At 46.9% G+C, this 26,955-nt stretch overlaps 1 protein-coding gene across 6 annotated transcripts in view; it reads right to left on the bottom strand.

Annotated features, from left to right (window-relative positions):
- Positions 1-21,437: 21,437 nt before the first annotated feature.
- The window catches only part of PARD3B (par-3 family cell polarity regulator beta), a 980,939-nt gene continuing 975,421 nt past the window's right edge, over positions 21,438-26,955 (bottom strand). For all 6 annotated transcript variants that reach the window (XM_044381230.3, XM_026492130.4, XM_044381232.3 and 3 more), the window contains one exon: positions 21,438-26,083. In XM_044381230.3, the coding sequence (XP_044237165.2) occupies positions 25,726-26,083 (358 nt within the window). In that variant the 3' untranslated portion in view covers positions 21,438-25,725. The remainder of the gene's footprint in view (positions 26,084-26,955) is intronic.

Here is a 26,955-nt window from a genome sequence, read left to right as displayed (position 1 = left end):
TCAAAGCCACCCCTCCCAGCTCTCCCAGCTCTCCTTGGATTACATCTGTGATGTACGCCAGAGAGGAGGAAAAAAAGGAGAGGAAGATTTAAGGAAAGTTGGAGATGGGCAGGAAAGTAAAAATGAAAAGGGAGAAAAATAAGCAGGTACCCCAGCTCCCAGGATTTGCGTGAGCAATCAGTCCATCCCACTGCGTTGTCAAGAGCATGAAGGGACCTCAGAGAATCCATCTTCTCTTCCCCAGAGAGAAAGCTGAGACCCAGAGCTGCGAGAAATGTGCCCAACGTGAAAATATGCATATTCTGAGAGGATGAGGGAGGCAACTGAAAGAGCTTCTAAAACAGAGATGGTGCAAAACTTTGTGTGGCTTTATGAATGGAAAACCAAGGCCCACGGGGAGAAATGACATGCCCGCGATTAAAACATGTGCGTTTCAGGGGCGCCTGGGTGGCGCAGTCATTAAGCGTCTGCCTTCGGCTCAGGGCGTGATCCTGGCGTTCCGGGATCAAGCCCCACATCAGGCTGTTCCACTGGGAGCCTGCTTCTTCCTCTCCCACTCCCCCTGCTTGTGTTCCCTCTCTCACTGGTTGTCTCTCTCTGTCAAATAAATAAATAAAATCTTTAAAAAAAAAAAAAACCAACATGTGCGTTTCAAAGAACAGAGGGGAAAAGGAACCAAAAGAGTGAGAGGAACCAGGCTGGATGAGCTTCTAGAATGGAGATCACTCCATTTTCGCATTACAAATTGAAAAACAAATTCCTAGAAATAGAGCAGTACATGAAATATGCTGTCCATACTGCTATTGAGTAATGGCGAGAATGGAAGTTCTGCCTATTGATCTCTTTGAGTATCATGCAAAATCGAGCAATTTTCTAGCTGGAATCTACTGGAATTTGGGGCCAGATGTCCTCACATTTCGTTAATTGAAAGGCTCTTACTGGGTGTTTCACATGTGCTCAGGACTGTGTTTGAGGGGCTCAGTCTCGAGGACAGGCGCGTACATTCACGGTGGCTTGGGGGGATGGTGACAAAGGTGTGCACAGCGTGGGGCTCGTGCAGGAGCCACCCATGTTTAGGCAAGAGAATAGATCGATGATCAGGAGTCACTAAGCACTGCAAACATTAGGCATATGTTTAAACATGAGTCACTGCAAAAAGGCTGAGGTTAATGTGAATGCCTTTCACTTCCCTATTAGAAAATGGAGCCGCGCCGTGCCTCTACCCACAGACTCAGCGATGCCTGTGCGGTTTCCGTGTGGTCAGAGCATTAGTTAGGGTCTTGTCCATATCTATTAGGAGGGAAGAAGCCCATTTAGCAAATTAAAATTGTTTTTATTTCCCCAGCTAATTGTTTTTTAATTGTTTAAGTAAAAGGTTTGGTCTTGATTAGAGGCTTTTAGTAAATTAAATCTGTTCACATTTTACAAGTCTAATATTTAGATCATAGAGAGGCAGTCATGGTTAGCGAGGTTGGCTAAGGGTTTTAAAATATAAATGTCGATGCTGAAGAGGCCTCAGAGATGATCTGGTTCAACACTCTCATCCTATTCGTTGAAGGAACAGAGGCCCAGAGAAGCTGACAGATTTGTCAAAGGTCACACAGCTTGAAAGTGGGAAAAGCTAGGCCCGAGCTGCCAAGGTCTGCTATCCCGGGCTACGCAAACATTTTCAGGAGGAATACCTCTAGTCAATACAGAAAGCTTTAATTAAATATTTAACCTCAAAAATAGCCTACACACAGAATAAATGGGGCATGCAGAAACATTAATTAATGTGTTTTACATCTTAATGTGAATTATGTGTTTCACGCTTTTATGTAAACTGGTCAGTACTAGATATTTAACTGAGCAGTTACGGGAAAATTTAACACACTATCGAGGACACTGGAGCTAAGTGACCCGAAGAAAGGTACACACGTGAGTGTGCATGCATACGCTTCTTAAGATAAACGTGATAGACTCCACTAGGCTATTTATTTATTTATTTATTTATTAAGATTTTATTTATTTGACAGAGAGAGAGAGCACAAACAAGGGGACTGGCAGGCAGAGGGAGAGGGAGAAGCAGACTTTCCTGCTGAGCAGGGAGGCCGACAGGTCTCTGTCCTAGGACCCTGGGATCGTGAACTGAGCCAAAGGCAGATGCTTAACTGACTGAGCCACCCACATGCCCTCCACTATGCTTTTTAGAACAGATGTGAAAAAAAAAAAAAAGAATATTGATACGATGCAGAATTTCCCAAAGTATGGTCTTTGGAACCCCACAGAATTCAGTGCAATGACAGATCTCATGAAGGGGAAAATGATCTCATGGTCTAATAAAGATGGAAAATACCAGGGGAAGCAAGGTTAAACAGATTTTTTCTCTGTATTTTCCTCCTCTGCTTCTCTCTCCTTCCCTCTCTCTTTCATCCCTCCTTCTTTTTTTCTTCTAGTCTTTCTTGCTCTCTTTAGCACCACATCCCTGGGAGAGGCATGCGGTGGATCCCTGGGGCACAGCTGTATGACTCAGCTGGGAGGGCTGGGGGAGGCTGGCGCAGGGCACTCCAGACACTTCCCCTGTCCAGGGTCCGGGCTCGCAGGGGCTTCCTCACTGCTCTGCCCCAGAAACCCTTCCTCAGATGCCAACATCTCAGCTCCTCCCTGACGCTTTGGGAACGTTCCCACCCAGCAGTCCACCCCACCCGCCCCCTTCGCAGTCAGGTTGCCTTGATGCCTGGGGTGACTTTTCAACCGGATGACCATGCAGCCTTGCCCAGAGAACAAAGAGGCGCCTCCTGTTTACATTCAGAAAGGACCACGCCACACATATCTCCTTGGGCATTTTGGGGGAGCGCAGCCCTGTACCAGCTGCAAATCCCACGGAAACTCTCCCATCTCCGGGACACATCCGTAAGGGGGCCAACGGTAGACACCAACTTTCCCCATACTTGTCCAGTCACTTGGGTTATTAACAGCCTCGTAGAAATAAGCTTCCCTGTCTTGAAATATGGAATGACTGAGAACACAGCCGCGGGATTTACAGCCCCGCACGGCACGCAGTTATAATTTTTACTTGGCTGCCGCGATGACAAGATTCAGTAAAGCATTAAGCAAGTAAGTCTGAATTACTCAGCTAAAATATGGGCTGTCCCCGGACACTCAGCCCCTCCGAGAGGACACCTGATTAGCCTTGGCCCATCTGGGGGCAGGGAGATGTTTTGAGTGTCATTTCCATTTGGCTGGCTTGCAAAGGTGGGGACCAATTTGGCTCAGTCTCTTGGGATGTTTGGAGGCAGGTGTAAGAAAAGGAAAACTGGCCACAGAGCCGCCATTCAATGTCAGTCACTGCGATTGGAGATAAGGACTCTTTCCTTCTTTATTGTCTCGCTCACTTAACCTCTGCCTGGTTTCTTTTCCATCCCCTCTGGGGACAGGAGAAGGGGAGAGGGGAGAAGAAGGGGAAAGAGTACTTTCTTTTCAAGTCTGTAACCATTTGGATTCAAGTCTATAAATAAAGGTTAAACTGAGAGGGGGCCGGGGTGAGCACAATAAATGCTCACTTGAGCTTATCGGGGGCTCTCTCCCCCACTGGTCTGGCTCCTGGAGCCTCCCTTGAAGAAGCAGCTGCAAAGATCAAACCTTTTAGCTATTTGGTCTCCCGAATCCAATCTGACTTGGCCCCACTATCACCCACTGACATTTGAAATGTGTCTATTTAAAAAGGGAAAGAAAAAAGAGCGCAACTAGGAAGAAAAAAATATGCTGGCAATGCCATATCCTGCAAAGCAAGAAAAAGAAATATCCTGTGTGTGTGTGTGTTTATGTGTGCGTGTGGTTTTTTTGTTTGTTTGTTTTTTGTCTTGGTCTTTTCCTGTCTCTGCCCTCACACTGCCACATTTATTAATATGGTGATAAGGATGACTTAAACTGTCTGAGTTTTTCTAGAAGGTGGGAGGGAGGGGGCTTGGGAAATGAATGGACTGAGCCTACCCCCTGCTTCGTCACAGAACTGTGCTTTGAAGGGTGTCCTTAGGCTCTGGGGCTCTGGCTGGCTGGGTGAGGGAGGTCACTGGAGGAAGTTGGCTGGCCTGAGACAAAGACAACAGGCACATCCCGCAGAGGAAGGAGGTCCTTGGCCTGGCCTCTGAATCCCAGACCAAGGACGGGCCCCTGCAGGCTTGCCATTCGGTGGTCAAGGAGCCTTAGATGTGCCCACTGAAAATCTGTACACAGGGGATCTCGAGAAGGGGAGTTTGTAAATGGGGGTCTTGGCATCATGCCTGGCGTCTGTAGGTGTCTAATGCAGTGCTTTTGAGTCTTGTTAAGATGTAGGTTCTGATCCGGTTGGTCTGGGGTGGGATCCGAGATGCTGCTTTTCTAACAAGCTGCGGGGTCATGATGATGCTGTGGGTCATGGGCCACACTTTGGACAACCAGCGTCCTTGGATAACCAATGTCCTTGGCACAAGTGTGGAGGGTGCACAAGGGAGGGTTGGCGCCCGAAGCCACAGCAGTGAGGACAAGGGTTATTCACAAGTATTAGAAATGCTTTTAGTTCTCCGAAGGCAGATCAAGGTGGCACTTGGTTTTCCCACATTTACTCATATTCAGTATACCGGGCGTTTTATAACCTTAGAAGGGATTTCTTCCCAAAGTGTTGTCCTGGATTGGCTGTAATAGACACACCTGGAGAGCTCCTTCAAACTACAGTTTCTGAGGCTTTTCCCAGACCTCTTCAATGGGAAGCTCTGGAGGGCTGGGCAGTAGGGGGACTCAGGGATTGATGTTTATCCACTTTGCCAGCTGATTTTTGGGCACACTGAAGCAGTTGAAGTATGAGCTCCCCATGTCCAATTGTTCTTTTAATCTCAATAGAGTAATAGGCACCACCGAAAAATAGAACATTGAAGAAACTAAAAAATACAAGTAACACATACATGTTCAATAAAGAAATTGAGAAAAGACAGAAGCAAAAACAGGATGAAATTCATCTATATTATACTTAACATTTTGGTATATGCTCTTCCAGACATCTTTCCCTATGCATTGTAGAAATAAAAATGGAAACATAATTGTAATAAAATGTTAACTTTTTTTTTAAAGCTCCACAACCCACTGGAAGACTCTTCAAGCCACTGCACTTCTATTTTAATGCTATCCTATTGGATTTTTCTTCTTAAAATCCATTGTCTATGAGTGACCTCTTTGATTTTTATTTATTTCTTAAAGATTTTATTTATTTGTTTGTTTGTTTGTCAAAGAGAGCAAGAGAGCACAAAGCAGGGGGAGCAGCAGGCAGAGGGAGAAGGAGGCTCTCCCCGCTGAGCAAGGAACCCAAAGTGGGACTCGATCCTAGGACCCTGGGATCATGACCTGAGTCGAAGGCAGACACTTAACCGACCGAGTCACCCAGGCGTCCCTATGAGTGACCTCTATTAAACAGTGTTTCCTTAAGCAAAGTGAGTTACCTTTCTTTCCTTCCTTCCTCCCTCCCTCCTTCCTACCACTTTTTTTTTTTTTTAAACTTTACCTTACAGGTCAGATGACAAACAAGGTTTGAGAGTTTTGAAATTAATTTCCCAGGTTCCCTTGGGTCTCACCTGCTGACTTGCTGAGTCACCTCGAGAAAGGCTCGTCCCTTCTCTGTGCTCTAGTTTCTGCATCTCTAAGATTAATAATGCTTGCCCTTAACCTACTCACAGAGATATTTCCAGAGTTTTATTAGGATAAAATCTATAAATCCCTTTGGATTACTGAGAGAGGGGACGATAAGAAAAATCTAGAGCACTATTGTGATTTCTTCAGTACTTATCACAGAATTACCTGCTGATGTCCTATAAAACATTTAAAAAAATAAGCCACTTTAAAGGTCTTCACTTCTGCAAAAGATACATTTCTCATCTCTCCTTTTGGACATGGGCATGACACTGGCTGCAGAGAGCCAGGAGACAGAGGAGGCCTATTTATAAGCCATGTCATTTAATTCTATTTTGAATCCAGTTCCTAAAACATGGGCAAGATAAAGAGCTGTATCACGATGGTACAACCAGAAAGGAAGAGGCAGTAGGAGATGATTGACAGGCAGACAGGTAGGTAGGGAGGTAGACAGGCAGATCTTATATATATGCGTTGATTTAGCTCTCTGGACCATATCTACGTAGGTTTCTGTATATGTGATATGTGTATGTGTTTATACATAAGTACACAGACACATACGTGCATGGACAGATGCAGATTTAGTACAAGGCACTGGCTTACACTGTGGCGGGTGACGAAACAAGTCTGTAGGGCCGGTTGTCAGGAAGGGAAGCTCACAGGTAAGCTAGAGCCTCATAGGCATTGGCTAGAGCTGTTGTCTGCAGGCGGAAATGTCTTCTTTCTCTGAAGAAAGTCTCCGTCTGCCTTTAAGACCCTTCAACTGATTAATCCAGGGCCACGGAGAGTCTCTCTAATTGAAGGTCAACTGATTAGAGAATGTCATTACATTTGCCAAATCCCTTCACAGCAGCATCTAGATTAGTGTTTGATCGAATGGGGGGTTGCCAAGCTGACGCATCAAAGAGCTAGCACAGTTCACTTCCTGTCAACCTGGCACCCACACACAGCTCCTTAAACCACACTTGGTCTCCAAATAAAGGACTCCTACTTCCACCCAACATGGTACAACTATCCAGCACACAACTGAAAACGGTTGTGAAATTTGCACACCCCCGCTGTCTCTACCACTTTCTACTCTACCACCTTTTCACATGCTCTTACTATCGTTCCTTCATAATTTGTTCACCTCCACTTCCATTAAATCCCTACCATTGATCTTTCCAAGGCCAATATTCCTCGTTTCATTTCTATTGCTTTTGTGACAGAAAGCCAACTTAACAATAAGCAACCAACCTGTTGACGTCTCTCCTTGAAGAATTTTTCCTTAGGGATAGCTCTCCATATGGAACGCTTACAATGACCAGGGCCAGTGCCTAACATCATTCACACAGTGTTTTATTGAATCCCCACGGCAACCCTAGGATTGGGCATTATTGTCGCTCTAGTCTCTGGGTGAGGAAACAGAACCTTAGAGTGGTTGTCTGAACTGCCCAAGATCACAGAGGTACTAGTAAAGGGCAAAGCTGGGATTTGTGCCAAGTGCAAATTTCTTCCAAAGACAGTGCTCTTAAACACACCTAAGATATTTTGAAGGTTCCTATAACAGCAATGTTTCTTCAAGGGTGATCTGTAGGCCATGTATATCAGAATGAACTTCTGTACATGTTAAAAATGCAGATTTCTGGCCCAGCCCCTCACCTAGTAAAACTGCATCTTTAGAGACAGGCCTAGGATCCATCAGTTTTAACCACTTCCCAGGTATTTTTACATTTTCCATGTTTGGGGCAATTCTGAGGGAGGAATAAAAGAAAGGATTTTCAAAGATGGATCATCTTGGCTGTTGGTAGGTTTCAGTTATTCATGCTGTTGAAAAGAAGCACTGTCAAACGTGGAGAACAACATTCTAGGTGGGCTGGGCTAACAAGGTGGAAGACTTTCCATTGCTTGGAGAATAGATTATGTTAATTAAGGAAGTTTTCTCTTCAACCAGAATTTTCCCACTTCCCATAGAGTTTTGCAAAATGGGTCCCCACCAAAGCCACATATCACATGGTCAGAGGACCAATCTCATCACATATACCAGTTGCCTGACACATCCAGACACAACCATGGAATGCTGTTATTACCATCCCCATTGCAATAAAGATGGCATTGGATGGACCAATAGTTCAGGTTACAATGCAATTCTTGGTAACAGATATATACACCAGAGATTTATAAGACCTTTCCATTATCCTGGTTTGCAGATGTGTGGGGGAGGAAAGGAGCCCGAGGAACTCTGAAAAGCAATGATTAAAAAAAAAGAAAAGGGGGGGTGAAGCTTATTCTCATTCCCAAGCTAGATCAATCATTATTCCAAAGTGATTTTTAATCAAATCCAACATATGGTTTTTATTAATTTGGGGGCAATTCCCCTACCATCTAGTGCAATAAAAAAAGGATGTTGAGATCATAAAAGATTATGGCATCCCTTATCAAGCTGGCAAACAACAAGTGTAAAATCCAAGATAATGAAATAAGTTGAATTGCTTCATCCTTCCCTCCCTGGTTTTATTGTTATTATTTTTATTGCCAAAAGTTCTGAGGGGAAGAGATTCAGAGCTGGATTATGAATAGATTGTGAGTCAGGTTCATTTCCAGGATGAAGCTGATACCAAGGGCCCAAACTTCTAACAGCCTCAGTGGGAAGAAAGCAAAGTGCTATCTTTAAGCTCTAATTTGCAGGCATGATTCACCCATATTCAACTTTCTGTTTTTTGAAGATAAAAAAAAAAACCCTCCTAAGCTCAAAATTTTTTTCAAGATTTTATTTTTAAGTGATCTCTACACCCAGCATGGGGCTTGAACTTACAACCCCGAGATCAAGAGCCGCATGCTCTACTGACTAAGCCAGCCAGGTGCCCCAGGAGGTTTTTCTCCTTGTCAGTTGGTTTGACCAAGTGTTGTTCCTGTTAGGATAGGTTCGTGCTGCTTTCTCTGGAGCTAAACCCACGGACAACGAAGACTAGTAGATCTCCCATGACAGTCCCACTGTGAACATTAGGCTCGGCTGACTGTCAAGGCTTTTTAGCTCTGCCACAGCGAACTTCTGCAATATAACCTCAAACTCTGACCCGCTTAGATATAGCCTGGAAGAGTGAGGTTGGTAATAAGACGGGGGGGGGGGGGGAATAACCATGACTTCTGAGAGTTGCTAATCTATTGTTGAGAGAAACTGGGAGGGAAGGGCAGGGGAACAACGTTGGTGGAGCGCCGCGCTAGGTAAGTTGACGCAGGTAGCTTATTCATCTTCTTAAACATCCTGTGAGGCAGGAATTATTGCCACCTGCTCATAAATGGAGACCCTGTGTCTCAGAGAGTTTCAATGATCCACTCAAGGTCATACAATTCATTGGTGGGGAGTAGAGCTTCCAACTCTGGCCTGCTGGACTGGGACGCCCAGCTGTCTCCCATCTACTGGTACCTGCTAAGGTGAGGACCTCCAGCCACTGTGGCGAGGGGAGAAGCCAGGAGGCAGGTGGCAGAGGGTGCAAGGAATCTTTCTGTTCCATTCCTGTTCCCACAGCTCTTGGTGCAGCCAGGTTTGGGGAATAGAAGAGCTTGTGTCACCTGCCTCTCTCAGGAGAGCTTGAAATTGGCTTTTCCATGAGGGAAGCAGGTTAGTGTAGAGCTTGCCAAGCCAAATGATGCTTTTTTGTGAGCCAGCTCTGTGTTTCAGAGAAAAATTCTGACCCGCAGAATTTTTTCTGCCAAACTGCAGTCTTCAGGTTTGCCAATCACCCTGCAGATTGCCATAACACAGCATTCAAGAGAAGTTACCACAGAGGGGCTAATTCATAAAGAAGAAATGGTCATGCCATATTTTGTCAATGAAGGGATATCTTAGCTCTGGCTGCTGTAACAAGAATACTACAGACTGAGTGGCTTAAACAACAAATATTTATTTCTCATAGTTCTGGAATCAAAAAGTCAGAGATCAAGTTACTGGCAGATTTGGTTCCTGGTGAGACCCTTCCTCCTGGCTTATAGATGGCTGCCTCCTCATAGTGTCCTCACATGGCAGAGAGAAAGGCAGCAAGCTCTGGTTTGTCTTCGTCTTAGAAGCACTACGAGTTTTAAGGATGAGTAAGGACTAAGCCCATCCTGAGGATCCTACCTCATGATTTCATCTAAACCTAATTAACTCCCAAAGGGCTCACCCTCAAATACCATCACATTGAGTATTACGGCTTCACCATATGAATTCCAGGGAGGAGAGAACACAGACATTCAGTCTGTAACAGGGGTTCAGTCTCTGCATCAAGGAGAGGAGGTCGGCCATTTTCTGTTCTCCCGGTCTAATCCATGGGAGGCATGGCAGGGAGGGGTCTGACTGCAAAGGAACAGCATCTGAGGATCAAGCAGACAGAGACAGAGCTTCCCCTCCCCTTTTGCTGCTCTTGAATTGCTTTCAACCTAAGGAGAGGCCTCACAGATGCTTTTTAGGGGACTCTGAGAAAAGCCCACAGGGATTTTTTTTCTGCTGAATGAATTGCTGTTTCAGGCCTTAGTAACGGGGCACATAAAAAAAAAAATCTTTTCCTGTCATCCTTAAGTAATTTTTCCAACCTTGATGCCTGGAATAGAAGAATTTCCTTGCAACCTCAGCATCCTGTTTCTAAAAGTCGAGAAATATCTCAGGACAGTTTGTGGAATGCCCTGTGTGATATGTGGTGCGTGAAGAAAAAAAAAAAAAAAATCAACATTTACGGCACATCTCTTAGATTGAAATGCAGGAGAAGAGCACACACCATAGATAGAGTTTGGCAGACAAGGTTTCTCACTAATAGGGCGAACAATTTAGAAGAGAATGTCATCAATTGTAATATAAGTTTACTTTTCATCTAATGAATTTTAATGGCAGCTTTCACCATGAACTCCAGGAATCCGTAAGAAACAGGAAAACCTGCCTGGAAACTTATTTGATAGTCGCTAAAGCAAAGTCTCTAGTATTATCTCCGCTCCATTTCTAAAACACATTATTTTCTCACAAAACATTTATGGCACAAAGAATATTCATCATACTGCTTGTACTCACTGCAACCTGAATGCAGACTCTCTTTGAGAAGTCTTATTTTTTTGCATATCTTATTTTGTTATTCAAATGATGAAGCATATTTTGCAGGGAGTTACACCTTTTTAGAGGCAGATTTTGTTCTGGAAAATGGTGCAGCATTTCCATTTCTCACTTCTTTACATACCTGGTTTCTTGTCAGCAAATGTAACTGTGTTTGACAAAGCAGTCCTGTAATCTATCCTTGCAAGCAGTGGGCGGCCGTGTGTTTCCAAATCTCTAATTAGGGGGATATACCTTTCCCAGGAAGAAGGTAAAATGGACAGCTGTTTCTCAAGATCTTGAATATGTTTTCTTTTTCCACCAGATTTTGACTCAAAATAGAGACCCTTGTCATCTGAAAGTCATCTTTGTCCTGGACTTAGTTTTACAGGTTTAAACCTGACTGTTTTCCTGACAAGGCTGTGCTCCCCATTAGCCACGATGAAGAGTGGCCAGACCACACAAGCTCACATTGACCCCAGCTCACCTGACTGTAGAGGTTCGACTGAGCTGAGGAAACCCCAAAGCTTCACTTTTTGTTGTCTTTTAAGTGGAATTTTTGACATTAGGAGGTGGCATTTTGCACTCATCAAATATCAAAAATCCCAGGGCTTTCGAGAGAGGTGAGCTGTCGAATACCTTGAACGCACATTGCCCTGCCAAGCTCTAGCCCCTACCTTCATAGATCCCACACGACCCCTCTAGCAGGCCTATTGCACCACACAACTGTAGGAGGCACTGTTCACATCGTATTGTAGGAACGGCACTCCTGGACCTACGTGAGTGCTCCCGCCCAAGTTGTATAGCAGAGTAGCGCTTCCTGCCACATTAAAACAAAGTCAGTCACACCACCGGGCAAGATAGCATTCTTCCAGAAGTCTTCATGGTTCTATGCCCTGGGGGGATTCTCACCATCTTCGGTAAGCAGGTCCTCAACTCTTCTCTAGAGCTCCTGAAGCTATGCCTCTGGCTGCTACCCCAAACGCTGCCATTATGAATTGTCTTAGTTTTCTATTGCTGCTAGAACGACTGATCATAAACTTGATAGCTTAATGTAAACGTATTACCTTCTAGCCCTGTAGGTCACAAATCCAGGATGAGACTTACCGGGCTAAAAGGTAGGCTGGCTGTGTTCCTTTCCATCAGCTCCAGGGGAGAATCCATTTTCTTGCTCATTCAGGTGTTGGCAGAATTCAGTTCCATGCTGTTATAGGACTGAGATTTCCATTTTCTCATTCTGTCTGCTCCCAGACGCCCCTTCTGATCCGAACGTGAAGATTCCTGTACCTCAGCGTAGTAACGGAGCATCGGACACTTCTCCCACCACCATCTCTCTGGCCTTCCGCCATTGACTTGCTCTCTCATCCCAGTCCTCTGCTTTAAGGACTCGTGTGATTGGATTGGACCCACCTGGATAATGCAGCGTAATCTCCCCATCTCCAGGTTCTTAACCTTAATCACATCTGTAAACTCCCTTTTGCCAAGGAACCGTAACATATTCCTGGTGTCCTGGGATGAGGATGAGGACATCTTTGGAGCCCATTCTTCTGCCTACCATGATATTGATTTAATTATGTGGCCTTTTCAACTGGTTAAACAATAAAACCAATTATTTATTGAGAACCTACTGTGTTGTAGACAGTATTAACTGTTACTGCTTTTCTCCAACCACAGACATAGAGCTCCTCATTTAACCCTCCGGTGACCCTGTGAGGTACCACTGGTGTCAGCCGAGAGTGCGATCAGCTGCAAGGAAAGGAAGCCCCAACCAATGCTACTTTATTGTTTTAAAATTTAAAAGAGGAGCTCTATAGCAGCTCAATTATGCCTTCGGGATCCCCAGACTCTTTCTCTCTTTGCTGGGAGGTAGAATACTGCAGTAGTTATTAGCATGGACCTTGCAGCCTGTTGCACGGGTTTGTGCAAGTTTCCTCCTCTACAAATGGAAGTAATAATATACTCGGACCATGCGTTGGTGGAGTACGTGAGTTAATACATTTAATGTGCTCAGAACCACACCTGGTGCATATTAAATGCTCAGTAAGTGTTGACTATCTTGAATTATTTCTGCATGCTAAATGTTATTTAGCATGTCGGCGTTTGGCTTCATATCTTTTTTTTTTTTTTTTAAGATTTTATTTATTTATTCAGCAGAGATAGAGACAGCCAGCAGAGAGGGAACACAAGCAGGGGGAGTGGGAGGGGAAGAAGCAGGCTCCCAGCAGAGGAGCCTGATGTGGGGCTCGATCCCATAACGCCGGGATCACGCCCTGAGCCGAAGGCGGACGCTTAACTGCTGTGCCACCCAGGCGCCCCTGGCTTCATATCTTTATGCGTAACACCTCGTGGTAGCAAGATGGTGGTTGTACTTCTAGCTGTGACAGGTAGGAAGAGGAAGGAACAAGTGAGAAAGAGAGAGACTTCTCAGAAATCCCCGGCCACTTCTCACGTCTCATTGGCCAGGCAGGTGAGACCTATGGCCTTCCCTATATTGAAGGAAAATCTGAGAAAGCAATTTTTTTTTTTCTTTATATAATGAGGAATCTGTATGGGCAGACATTCATTATCCCCGTCCTTTGGTCACTGTTCCACAGTCTCCCAAGAAAAGGGTGACCTTTACAGTAGAGAAGGAAACAAGTGGGACCCAGGAAGGCACTAGCAGGGTCTACATGGTCGGTCATTGGTATATTGGTCAGTGTGTAGGAGTCTTAGCAGCACACGGGGCAGAGATTTTGATGGGAGGCTGGTGGGAGGTGCGGAGGTTGGGGGAGAGCATCTGAACAATAGGGAGTGTTATGGGTTGAATTGTGTCTCACTCAAAAGATATGTTCAAATCCTAATACCTGTGAATGGGGACTTCTTTGGAAATGGGTTCTTTGCAGATATAATCAAATGAAAATGAGGTCATACTGGATTAGTTTGGGTCCTAGTCCAACGCTTGGCATCCTCATAAGAGGGAAATTTGGACAGAGAGACCCACGGGTAAGATGCCATGTGATGACGGAGGCAGACCGAGGCCTGAACTAATGCTAATGTAATTCCAAGGCTTCGGGGAAAGTAAGGCTCCCATCTGATGCTTGTCATATTTGGGTCTGGCTTGTCTCTGGCTCTAGCAGGAGAATCAGCCAAATGCCCCTGCAGTCACCCACTGCTGGGGGATGAGAGCAAGAAAAGGACCCATGGACCCACGGCAGAACTACAGCCAGGAGCAAGGCAAAAGGCCAGGCAAGATTCCCCTTGGGGGAAACCTACCTGGTCAGTACAATCTCTCTCCTAGAACATTCTGGCCTTGTTTCATTCATCTACAGGTTACCTTGAAGTCCTAGGGTTCAAACAGGTTGCATCCTCCAAAAGTTACTCTGCCTTCTGGAAGCCTCAGAGACCCCTGGGACACCTCTCCACTGGCTTAGCAAATGAAGTTTCTGAACTTCATTTTTTGGCCATCCCATGGTTGTTACCATGTCCATTTGTACCATTATTTATTTAATATCTACCTAAATTATTTTATTTTTAAAAATTTATTTATTTTTAGAGAGAAAGAGTGCCAGCAGGGGGAGGAGCAGAGGGAGAGGGAAAGATGCACACTCCCTGCTGAGCGCAGAGCCCCATATGGGCCTCGATCTCACAACCCTGAGATGATGACCTAAGCCAAAATCAAGAGTCAGATGCCCAACCGACTGAGCCACCCAGGTGCCCCCTAAATAATTTTATTTTTAATGAAAACTAACTTGACTACTGTAAGTGAAAAAAAAAGCCAGGATCATTTTGTCCTAAATAGAAGACAATTATAAAATTAATATAATGAAAGCAAAACAAAGTTATTAAATTCAACCTAGAGCCTGCGGAAGTCTGAGATCTGCTCTCTGTTAATAAAAGAGATTAACAAGTTGTAGAGGGGTGTTGAAGACATACTAGCAATTGACCACATCTTTCTTCTTGTAGGAAGTAGAGATTTAGAAACGAAATGCTTTCTCACGGTGATCGGTGATCGTGTGCTATTTGCCACTTACAGACAGGGTCTTTGCAAACGAGGGCTCACCCAGCTCGCTAACGCGAGAGCCTCTTGTAACTCACCCGCCACCGTGCCGGCCCTAGGGGGGCTTATCCTCTTATGGACAACAGGATGGAGGGGTGCGCCTGCCAGTGATCACACCCCAACCTTGGCCCAACGTGACTCTGTCATCAACCCCACTCCAGTGAGCTCGCTGGGGCAGGGTGATGGTGTAGGATCGGAGTGACAGACAGCAGTAAGGTTTCAGGGATGTGCCGCTAAGAAGGGACCGAGATGTCCTAATGCCGAGTCCTTGGGAAGGACCTCACTGCTGCTCAACACAGCATGGCGGGCCCTGGCCGCCGGGAATACTCAAGTTTCCCCAACCCCCAGCCTTACGTGGCACAGGCCTGGTTTGTGGGTTGGGGGGGGGGCTATATATCTGTGGAGGAAAAGTTCCACGTTTCAAACAAAACCAGTTTTCACACATCCGACACCTATGAGCCAGTCGGTTCACCTGCAGATACTCCTGCTCCGATTGCTCTACTGTGGTCTCCGCTGGGGGCCTGCAGCCTGTGATTTTGCAGAACGCAGCCTAAAGAGCGGGAGCCTTTGAAAGTGGGTCCTGAAGCAGTGTGGTCGCACCTCTCTGAGGCTTCCTTTTAAAGCCTGGATTGGAAAAAAAAAAAAGATCACCGAGAAGAGGCACAGCCCCAGGCCAAACACTGTCACACTGCGAAGGTCAAGAGAGGGTCAGGAGAAAAACGGATATTGAAAGGCCACCTGGAGAGCAGGGCTGTGCCTGGGTCTCCGTCACCCCTCCCCACCCTGCCATCTCACACCTGGGGGGTCGGGAGGCAGGATGGTGGGTGGAGACAAAGCCGAGGCTCCACTTTCCAATCACCCCAAATGCTGCTTATCACAGGGATTTTGGCTCCTAGGTGGTAGAGCCGTAGGAGTGCGGAACGGGGAAGGTATAATGTGGCTAAAAGCTGCTTTAATAAAGCACCGGGCTGGTCTGAGCTTCACTCTCCATAAATCAAAGGGCGACACCACAGCCCTCTCTGAAGACCAGCAAGACAGCGCATTGTGGGGCTGGGGCGGCTCTTAAATCGAATCGACAGCTCTTTGAGCAAAAATACAGCCGTGACCGGAGGACTGGAGGTGGCTGCATGCTGGAAAATATCCTAAGGAGCACGCACATTTCCCAGGTGATAAGAATGCTGAATGGTTCAGAGCCGAGAAGCCTTGGAAAACAATTAGCCAGAGAAGCAAGATAACCTGTTGAAATTATGGCCCCGCACTTTACTGCTCTTAATAAATTTCCTGGCAGCCTCTTTCCACCTTGGAGTCCTGGTCTGTTTATACCTTTAGTAGTTGGGGGAATTAAGTCATCAAAGTTTCATCTACCTGTCTGACCTCAGCCAGAAGTACAACTTATTTGCCTGGATACCTTTCAAAACTGCTGTCTACATAGATTATAATTTAATATATAGTGGAACTAACACAAGGCTATTTCTTGAGTCTCAAATGTCAAAATCTGCATTTACACGTTCTGAATTTTCTTCAACACTGCACACATTTTAGATAGTAATCACCGTGGAGGCCTTGAAGAATTAAAAGTAATTGCCCTGAGATTTGCTTTTGATCTCCATGGGGGCAGCAAGGAGACTCTTGGGCCCAGAGCTGAATTTACTAGCCACTTCACTAGCCACAGCTGTTCTTAGTCTCTCCGGGCCTCAGTTTTCTCATCTGTAAAATGGGGTTAGTGTGCCCACTTTGCTGATGTGAAGAAGAAATGAGGTGAATGTAGGGAAAGCAACTGTCACTGCTCCTGGACACTCAGTAAATATTAGCTCTCTCCTCTTTAGTAAGAGCTGCTGATTTGCTGAATTTTTCCAGTTCAGTTGTCATAGTGCTTCATTTGGGCTCGTTTTATGTAAACACTCTTTTGGAGTGATTCTCCCCACCCCCGCCCCGCCCCAGACCCACCAAGTGCCTAAGTCCCTGGAGTCCCTAAGTCGCTTATTCTTGTAGGGTCTGAAATCCCAAAGGCAAGTTACTGATTCATTGAAGGCTTTGCTTTCTCATGGAGTTTGAGGATTAAACAAGATAAATTATGAAAATCATTTAGGCCAGGATCTGGCACTTGCTAAGCACTGAATAATACTAGTCATCATTAGTATAAACCTCCCGCCCTCCCACCCCCATCACACAACCTATGTTCCTCCTTGTCCCCAAATCACACATGGTTGGAGGGTTCCTGTCTCTGTGCGGATGCTTACGTTCTTTTCTGTAGCTGGAAAGCCAATACCCTTCCTTGCCTAGCCTGTTGACATTCTTCTCATCCTTTTAGGCCACTTCCATAAAACTTACGCGATCCTGTCCACACCCAAAGTCAGAAGTCAGGCTTTCCTGGCAGTGCACACCTCGCGCGAGCACTCAGCACGGGTGGCCTTGAGTTTTGATCCTTTGTGCACACGCGGGTCCTCGCAGGCAGAATCCAAGCCCTGTCCGCATCTGGGATCCTCTGCAGCGTTTTGCCATGTTTGACATGAAGCAGCTGTTGGGCTACGATCGAAACTCACTTTGTTTTTGTACGTCTCATTTCAGGGACGAGGCAGAAGAGCTACGAAGTCCAGGGTTGTTAGGGTTCAGTGAAAACTAGTTTTCTATGGTGTCACACACCCATGATCGTGCAGCCAACTTAGGTATTCGGGCTTGTCTGGTGAGGGGTGGGCGCAAGCAGCCACATAAAGCTTCAGTGGAAAGGGTGATAAGTGAACGTTGAACATTGACGGCTGAAGCATGTCTCCTCTTCCAGAGGACAGGGCCACGCCTGATGACCTCTGAGAGGCCGGTGATTAGGAAGGCACAGGTATGATGTACACCGGGCCACAGGCCCCGGAAGGAGCTTTTCATGCAAGCGGGCGAGTCCCCCGCCCACCACTGCAAAGCAGAGAGCCCACTCAGGAGGCGGCCACCCAGTGCCCGGAACATAGGAAGTTCCCCCAAAATACGTCATGAATAAAGAGCACGTCAGCTTTCTCCTTTGGGTGACCCTCAGTTACCTGGTTGGCTTCTTCATGCCTCAGTTTCTCTAGGTGTAAAATAAGTATGAACCCGATGTTCTTCGACTACGCGAGAGGCAAAAATGACTGTGATCCTGAAACATTCAGCATGCACTGTAAGCAGTAATTAGTGAGAATAAACATGGCCGCGAACAAAGAAATCTCAATTGTCAAGACGCTTACAAAGTAATCTCTGGTTTCTTTGGAGACACCGAAAGAGCGTTCATTAAATTTTTATTTCAGTACCATTGTATGTAGGACTCAGTTTCCTTACGGAAAGTCAGGGAGCCCTCCAGGTCCCCACCTACAGTTGTTGAAAGGAACAAGTTATGCAAAGCACTTGCCTAAAATCCCAGGAATTACACAGTAATAATAGTAATCATTTGTCACGAAAAGTATTTCCGTCTTAGTGCGTTGCAAGTAATACATTTTCTCTTTACTTAAGTCTCTCTTTACTCTCTAAATAATGCATTACCTATTGCATTTACAATTTCCTAGCCTGCTTCGTGCTTTAAATTAGACTCTGGCTCGTCCACGTGAGCCAACACCTTTTACCTCAGGAATCATACTGGGCGATCTTTAACAACAGGACTTGGAGATTTACGGTTTGGGCTGCAAGGTGGAACTTCAGAAGTGCACAGCAATTCAGAAAAAGAACCCTTACACCTCATTTCTTCATTCAGATGAACTCAGCAAATATTTCTCGAGCTCCGAGTCAGAGCCAGGCAATGTGCTACAAATACGATGCTCTTCAGAAGGCCACACAGACGTGGAAACTAATCATCGTAATAGAGGTAATAAAAGTTTTATTGAGGATCTGCAGAAAGTATCTCGGTAACATTCGGGATGGGATTACCTAGAGTGGCTCGGGAGGAGGGCTGCGGCGGGAGTCTTGGGGAGGTTGGCTGCAGATAACTGAGTCCCTTCTAGCAGACCGAAAGGGACTTCATGTGAGAAGTTAGGTGCTTGCAGAATTCTTTGAAGGGCTGGAGAAGCCAGCTCTAGGCAGACCTTCTAGAAGGACAGAGCTGGCTCACTGCGGAAGTTGCGAACTTCTCGAAGATAAGAAGACGCCCCGACTGTTGGCACAGAATCACGTTGCCCCAGCTGGGATCGGTGCTCACACGATGCATGACCCTCACACAGCCTCTCGACCCCCAGGAAGCGAGGGGCCGGACATTCTTGCAGGAAATCAAATGCCTCTGTTACCCTGTGTGCCAGCAGGGCGTGCCTAGTCCTCGGTTCCATCCTCTGGCGTGTTTGGCCTGATCGGTAGGAGCTGGGCCTCACAGGGAACCACGGCTATGAGGCAAGGCGGGAACTGTGGCCTCCAGGGCGAGCGCCCCGGCCCTGCAGTAGGTCCTGCTTCTCGAGGGTGGGGTGGATGTGAGGCAGCCAATCTCCAGTTCCTGCCTTGAAGTCTCCATAGGGAAGAGCTGCTGGATCCGGGCCTTAGGGACGAATGAGGATCCCTAGATGAAGGGCACTTTGAGCAGCTATGTTTATTGTGTGTTGCCATGGTACAGAGCTGGGCAATGCACACCTGGCTCAAATAAATACAAGTAATTTGGAAATAACAGTAGCACAGGGTATAAAACTGGGAGCGGCAAAACGTGAAGAGGGAGGGGCACAGGGGACTGGTTCTGGAGGGCTTGGGGCTTTTGACGTTAGGCTGTAAGTAGGAGGGAGCCACAGAAAGGTTTTAAGGAGTGTGTACCTGTGTGTGTAAGAATAGGGGTGTGCATGAGTATGTGTGCGCATGTGGGGGGCAGGGATTGATTTTCCTTCACTGCAGGATATGTTCTCTCCAGTGGTGTGCTCGTAAATGTTGAACAATGGCCTCTTCAGAGGGGAGAGAAAGTCTCGGTTCGTAGGCTCTGCTGATTTCTGTGCTGTAAATGCCTCCCACGCGGCCCAGGTGAAGCTACCGACGTGGCCTCACTTGACATGGCGTTGGGGAGAGATGTGGCCCGTGGGCTCTCGGGAGCTGGCTTAAACTGGCTCTGGAACCCCTGTATCTGTCATGTGAATTAGTTTTCAAAACAAGCCCCTAAGACATGGAGTGGTTCCATTTCACAAATGGTGAAGTCGAGGCCTAGAGAGATCAGTATTTTCACAACTGATAAGTACTTCAACCTGGTTTTAGATCCAGGTCTGCCTGTTTCCAAAACCAATGTCTCTCAACAAGACCACGCTGCCTCTGGAAGAGTAGCATACGTGCTCTGATCTCCACTTCAGCTAAAGTTCTCTGGCAGGAGAGAGCTGGGGCTGATACGGTAGCATGAAAGGGTTCTAGACAACATAGAAACAAATGGGTATGTACGTATCTAACCACATTTTATTTACCAATGCGGGTGCTGAGTCTGTGTAGCATAGAGGTGGTTCAGAAGGAAGCACGGTCAGAGGTAGGAGGGAGGCAAGAAGGCTAGTGAAGAGGCTGCGTGAGAAGCAAGAGGCTGAGCCCAGGCAGGATGTCAGGAAGCACGGACAGATTGGGTGCAATGGCTGGCCTTCCAACGTATCAGATGGGGATGGGTGGGAGGAAGGGGCAGAGTTGTAAATGGCAAGTCAAGGACCATTTCCAGGTTTCTGGTTTGTAGCGTGAACATGGTGGGGCCATTGGCCAGGACAGAATCGTGAGAAGCAGGTTTCTTTGGAGAAAGCTTTTGCTTTCAGTTTGAATGTGTTGAGTCCAAAGGGCCTGTGGAAAGCTCAAGTGTGGATGATCAGTGGGAAAGTGGAAATGCATGTGCCTGGGAGACAGATCTGAGCTGGAGATTATAAGCAAATCTCTCCAGAGATGGTAGCTGAAATCTTGGCTGTGAATGAACTTGCAAGGGAGTCCAGGGAGGTCTGAGAGCAAGCCAGTAAAGAAGCTTGGGAAACAGGGATGGTCGCAAGCAGAACCCCCCAGAATCATGTTTCCACAGGCAAGGTGAGAGTGTTGCCAGCATGACGAGGAGGGGTCAGCAGAGTTGGATGCTGTGATGAGATGCCCAGATCCCGCTTCAAGAATGAAGGACAATTTTGGGCGCCTGGGTGGCTCAGTCAATTAAGCATCTGACTTTTGATTTCAGCTCAGGTTATGATTTCAGGGTCACGAGATCGAGCCCCAGGTCGGGCTCCATGCTTAGTGGCGAGTCTGCTTGGGATTCTTTATTCCTCTCCTGCCTCAAATAAATAAATAAATCTTAAAAAAAAAAAAGAAAAGATAAAAGACAATTTTCCCTCAAAGATTGTCCCCAGCTGTCAGCCCTCTTTGGGGATTGCTTCACCTGAAGGGAACTGCCCGGGCCTGGGTCCCACCTCCTTCTGGGGGTAGCCGATACCCACACCAAGACAGTGGCACAAAGGCCCAGCTCCCTGGTCCCAGGTTGGGACAAGTGTGAAGGGCCACTGTAGCTCCAGGGTTCCTGTGGTGTTGGCTGAGGCCTAAGCTGGGAGAGCAGACTGCCCGGCCCTGCTGTCTTGCTCTGGCTTCTGCGGGTATCGAACCCAAGTGCACTCTCACAAACAGCCGGCCTGCTCACCTCCATCTTGCATCTGTTTTTTGGGAGCCCGGCATGTGACAAAGGCTTTCTTCTCATGTCCTCCGCCCTGTGACGCTGCTGTTCAAGGGTGATTAGGACCAGACCGACCTATTCCATTCATCAAATCCTAAAACAAACGGGTGGGGAGTGAAAACCAACACTCTGGTGTCTTACTGACTGAATAAAGCTTTATTTTAATGCAAAATAAAACGAGAAAAATTTATATATTCATATATAACAACATCCAAAATGTTTTCTGTGGTACAAATGGGATCATCCTAAGAAGTCTGTAAAGAATTCATTCTCCGCCCCCATATGCCAAAATATGATTTCACATAATTTATCTTCGGAACTTATGAACAGACTTGGTGTCATAAAAGCACAGGAAAACACTAGAAGAAGTGACTGTATAAACAGTAGGGTTTGTTTTTACGTTCCAGTAGTAAACAGCACGGCAGTCCGCATCGAGGCAAGAGAACACTCTCCCAGAGCTGAGTCAGGAGACAGTCTTTGGGGTTAGTTCACTCGGCACTCCAGGCTGGGGAGTTAAGCCCATCTTTAAAAGTCAGGCGCTGTGTGATTCTATTACTATTTAAGGACATGAGGGAGAAAAGAGTTTCCCTTAGAAGTAGTAGCTGCATATGAGATTCTAGGCTTATTTTAGATATCTACCTTTTATTCTCCTTTTTTTTCAGAGAGTTGACTTTGTAGGGATACCTTATGGAGACTCCTCTTTCTGGTCTCATTGTGGCATCATTTCCCACTAAGTCGGTGTGAACTGGGAGTGCAGAGAAATACTCCTGTGGCCGTTTCTGGATCCAGCTCCCTCCTGCCTAATTGCACGAAATCTGGACTTTTTGTTGCTCCTGGACTCAGAAAGCAGTAGGGTGTCTACCCAATTTAGCACCAGTTCGAAGGCGGTTCATTGAGGATTTCAGAGTTTAATGCCTATGGGAATTTTATAGACACACATTCCTAGCCAAACTCTGCTGATCTCTCTATCCCCCTGAAAGGCTAAGATGTTTCCCCAAAGAACGCAAAAGCTGGGGTTATAGGTTAGGGGAACAACTGCTCTTTAAAGGCTGGATCCTTATGCATATAGACTCTATGCAGGACAGCTCCTAACGCTGTCGGGGGCATTTCCTTCTGAAGATAGTTCAACAAGTTCAGGAATCTTTCAAGGGAATAAGGAATGATGTTTTAATTTTATTTAGCTGGTGGCACCAATAAAGCTACAATGAAGTCTCAAACCTCCTTTATTGGAAAGCAGGCAGTTTGCTCCACGAGTGAGACGGTGGGTCCGTGGGTCTCACCACGCTCTTGATTATAAGATCTTTGCTCCATGCTGTCCTGTGGGGTCAACACATGTTGACCTACAAGTCTAAGAATAATGAACTTCACGGTAATTTTATTTTCCAATTTTTGTTTGTTACTCAATTATGACTTAAGAAGATGCTCCTGTCTTTGAGATTGCCTTTCATCCACTGATTTAATATTGTGGGGAAGCGATTTTCTACCAAGAGTGATATTGCCGCAGTCCAGCGGCACACACGGTTAACGAGATGCAGTGTTTCCCTTCCTGGCAGAGGACTGAATTCTGCTGCACCTCAAAGTTTTCAATGGTCTGCTCCCTTTCCTATCTCTCCTCCTGCAGAAAGGTATGAAACAGAGCTCCTTAAAATATCCAGTGACTCGAGGCCAAAACATCATTTCAAGGCCTCCATGACCCAGTGGTCAGATCAGGAGCCAGGTGGGTGTGTGTTGGTGGGTTTGTCGCTCTGTCCTTGGCGCTATTATATTCTGAGCGACAAGCAGACCTGATTGAGTCTTCCCAAGGCCAAAAATTAACCGGGAACTACTTCCTGCTACTGGGCACCTCCTGATTACAGCCCGGTCTTCTAAATACTCTAACCAACCTGTTCTCCTAGAGACTGGGAAAGAGTTCTGCAACTTCTGGGTGGTGACAGTGGAGGGCTGGGACACAGGCTTTTATAAAGCTTATAGTCGAGCTGCTCTTAATTGTGGCTTGGCCTGACGGAGCCTCTGTCACACACAGTAGCTTCTTTTGGGCAGGGTCAAATAGGGCATGTGTTACACTTCAGGCAAGAAAAGAAAACTGCTATAATCCATTTTTCGTGCACTTTAACAGTCCCTTTGCATCCCTGGCTGCCTCCCCAGGATTAACAGGTGTTTTATTGACTTTGTATACAATGCAAAACCGTGTTTTGAGCAGCTTGCCCTGAGCCCGGAAGCCGGAGGTATTGTGCTCCCAAGGTGGCAACGCGGTGAAAACACGGGCATTCTTCCTACAAGAGCCCCTGCTCCAACAGGCACAGAGTATCTCACCTTCTCGCACTGCCTCTGGCCGCCCCTTGCGTGGCCTTGGCCTTAATCCGGAAGGAGACTTCTGGCTCGGCTACGTCCAATAGCCTAGAGAAATTTGGTTGAACTATGCAACAGACCGAAGAGCTGATTTTTAATGCTCCCCAACACGTTACATTTCCCTCACTTCACCATTTTCTTCCGGAAGGTTTATTTAGTTTGAGGGACAAGTGTCATGCAGCATGTTGGCAGAGAAGCCCCGTAGCTCACCTGCACCAACCCTAGGTGGTCAGGGCCCAAGCCCCTCAAGCCCCTTGCACGAACTGCCAACAGTCCGAGGTGCTGGCTCACGAGACATGGCAGGCGGCCAAAACCAGCGTGACAGTCTATTTTTAAGAGGGCCATGAGCAAATTGTAGTTTAGAAAATGATACCTCTTAAAGTCCAGTAAATAACAACTATTTATGTCTAAAACCAGCAGCTGCTTCATTCCTGGTAATGCAACTCTATTTTAAATTAAAAAAAAAAAAAGACTAAACTGGGTTAGATACTCTGTATATTCCATAATACTATAATTTATTAAGCCCTGTCCGTCAGAAGTATTCTAATCTCAACCAAAATATGTCTACATTGAACTCAAGACTTTTTTTTTTCTTTTTTTTTGGAGGGAATGGAGAGGAATGGCAAAGGCTTAAAGTCTCTTAAGCGTCACTGAACCATTCAAGCGGCTGCTCCCAGGTTTTGCTGGTCCTCAGTCTTTTGTGGTGTTCTCATTTGGGTCAGGTTGGAAGTTTTAGATGTCCTGCTGGAATAAGTAGAAAATCACTGCAAAACGCAAAGGAAACGTGATGGGTTTTGGAGGGTGGGGCGTCAGCTTTTCAAAGCCGTAAGACCTTCTATTCCCATCAGAGATGTGGGCCTCGGTGTTGCCCTGAGTTTTGTGACTGAAACACAGCAGGGAGATAATGATCTGGTTTTATGCCCCTTTTCCTTTCCCTTCTGATTTTTTTTTTTTTTTTGCCTTTTTATTTCCTTCCCCATCAAACTTTGCAGAAAGCATTTTTGTCTTACGTTCTCCATACCAGTAATCACATGCCTTCCCACACACAAACACACAGCCGGTCACTGCCACCTTCCACCTCCTGGCTACCAGCCCCAAAGGCCACAGGCAGCCCCTCCCTGTCCCTGGTGCACATAGCGCTATGTGGCACTGATTGTGCAATGAATTGGCACCCCCAGAGCATTGCTCCCCATGTGACCTAACCAGCGGGCCCTCTCTTTCTAACCCAACTACATTTTAGCCCACAAGTGGGAGCCTGGAAGTGGAGGGCCGCTTACGATAATGACAGGCAGGAGATTTGGGGGAGGATTCTGAAACCGGGTATCTCTGTGCTGTCGTGCCTGGGATTTGTGGGGAAGGAAGGGGAGGACCACAGCATTTTTGGCCCTCTTAACCTGGTCCTCAGAATATACTCCTTCTGGAAGCCCAAACTGGCTCTGCATATTCTTCCAGGACACTAATACTGCATTCATCTTATCTTTTTATATAAAAGCAAGAAAATATAAGATACTAATACCAAATGAGTGTTACTGGGAGCCTGAGAAATAGGGAAATGCAGCCTTCCTCTGGTGGGTATAAACATTTCGAGGAGATCACGAGTCATGTTCGCTGTTGTTTTCTCAATGACAAAAACTACTCATTTAAGATGCCCGTATGTGCAGCCACCCTTCAGACTTAATGGCTTTAATAAGGGGGCTGAGGCTGAGCCTCTGAGACCGTCTCCGCGCTGCCAATTCGATGGCGCTCGCGGGCACCCGGGAGGCCCCGGGGTGCGATGTCTCCATTGTTATCTGCCTGTTCAGCTGCCACTCTCACTGAACCCAACAATTCTAAACGTACTTCAAATCTCAGGCAGTACTGTCTTTATGACCCCCGTCCTCTCTCTTCCTTGTGATCCCCTGCCCTCCTGTCCCCTCCTTTTTCCCTCTGGTCAGCGGTCAAGTGTTGCAACCTCGGTGAGAAAAACCTATCTGTACCATGGAGAATTCGGAACAGAGGAAGGCCTGAAAGTCTAGGGAGGGCAAAGGTGATGTCACACGTCTCCCTTTCTGGCTGGGCTGAGCTTGGTGGTATCAGTTACACGGCTGCAGTCATGGGGTTCTTCTGCCTGGGATCCTGGGCTCGGTAGGGGTACTGGTCTGGGCTGCCCCCTCGGGGCCCTGGTCTACCCATTTCCTGATAGGCTGGCACTCTGTGGTGCTCAGGAGGGGAAGGCGGAACATCTTGTCGGAAGGGTCCTTTATGCTGGGGGGCTGGTGGAGGAGGGTAATACTGAGGATACCGGAGGTCGGCGACCCTCAGATCCGGGGGGCGGGGGTAGCTCCCCTTGGGAGGATGCACGGGATGAGCCCCTGGGTAATATGGAAGCTCCCTTTCCTTGTAGAGCGCTCGAGGTGCTGCCGTCAGGCAGTCTATAGGGTCGGCTGGTCCTCCCCTGGAAAGAGAAGAACAGACACATGTCAGCAGCTACTGTGCTGGCTGCCCAGCTGAAGACCCCATTCCTCAGCCTCCCTGTGTGGTTTGGCGTGGCCAAAGACTAGGTCTGGCCCATGGGGTGTGAACAGAAATGATGTGCACCCTTGAAGAGGGTGAGTTTTCTTCTTCCCTCTCTCCTTCCTGTTGGCCATCGGAGCAGCCATTTTAAACCACACGGAGGAAGCCACATGCTGAGGACAGTCGAACAACAAGAGGGCAAGGGCCCAAGTCCCTGACGCCATGGAGCCACATGTCAGCCAGGACTGCTTATTCTCCGATCGGTGCCAGAGAGAAAAATCTACTTCTACCTGATTCATACCACCGTATGTTGGCCTTTAGGATAGTGGCCAAACTGGTTTTCTAAACAAGGCTGCCTTTGGCTCTCCTAAAGCTGGGATGATTTGCCCCTCCCCTACTCTTCCCTACTATGACTGAAGCCTGTCATAGATGCGGTGCTAGAAGTGTCCGGGTTATGCAGAGTTATGAACTTCCCGTGTACTCACTTCTCTGCTCGGTCTGTGGGGTGCTGCTGACATGGGCCATGGTCTTGGTCTAACTCTGGTAAGCTTCTGTCACCTTCCCCATGTGCCCTCTCCTCTCTACAGTTCCTAGAAAAAGTCCTAACCCAGTGCTGGGAATTAGCCACCTAGAACCTCGATCTAAAGCAATTCTACCACAAAGCCGAGAAGCAGCACCAGGCCAGGGGTGGAGGGGGAGTAGCCGAGCAGCTGGAAGCTGCGTTGTGTGATGAGGAGGCCCACAGAACGGTCCAGGGCAAGAATAAACACTCCCAGAAAGTGACCCTGTCTGCATCTCTCTGCTAAGACGACG

Source organism: Ursus arctos, unplaced genomic scaffold (assembly GCF_023065955.2).
Source record: "Ursus arctos isolate Adak ecotype North America unplaced genomic scaffold, UrsArc2.0 scaffold_1, whole genome shotgun sequence".
Lineage (NCBI taxonomy): Eukaryota > Metazoa > Chordata > Mammalia > Carnivora > Ursidae > Ursus > Ursus arctos.
The sequence above is the reverse complement of the archived record's forward strand: the minus strand, read 5'-3'. Positions and strand labels throughout refer to the sequence as shown.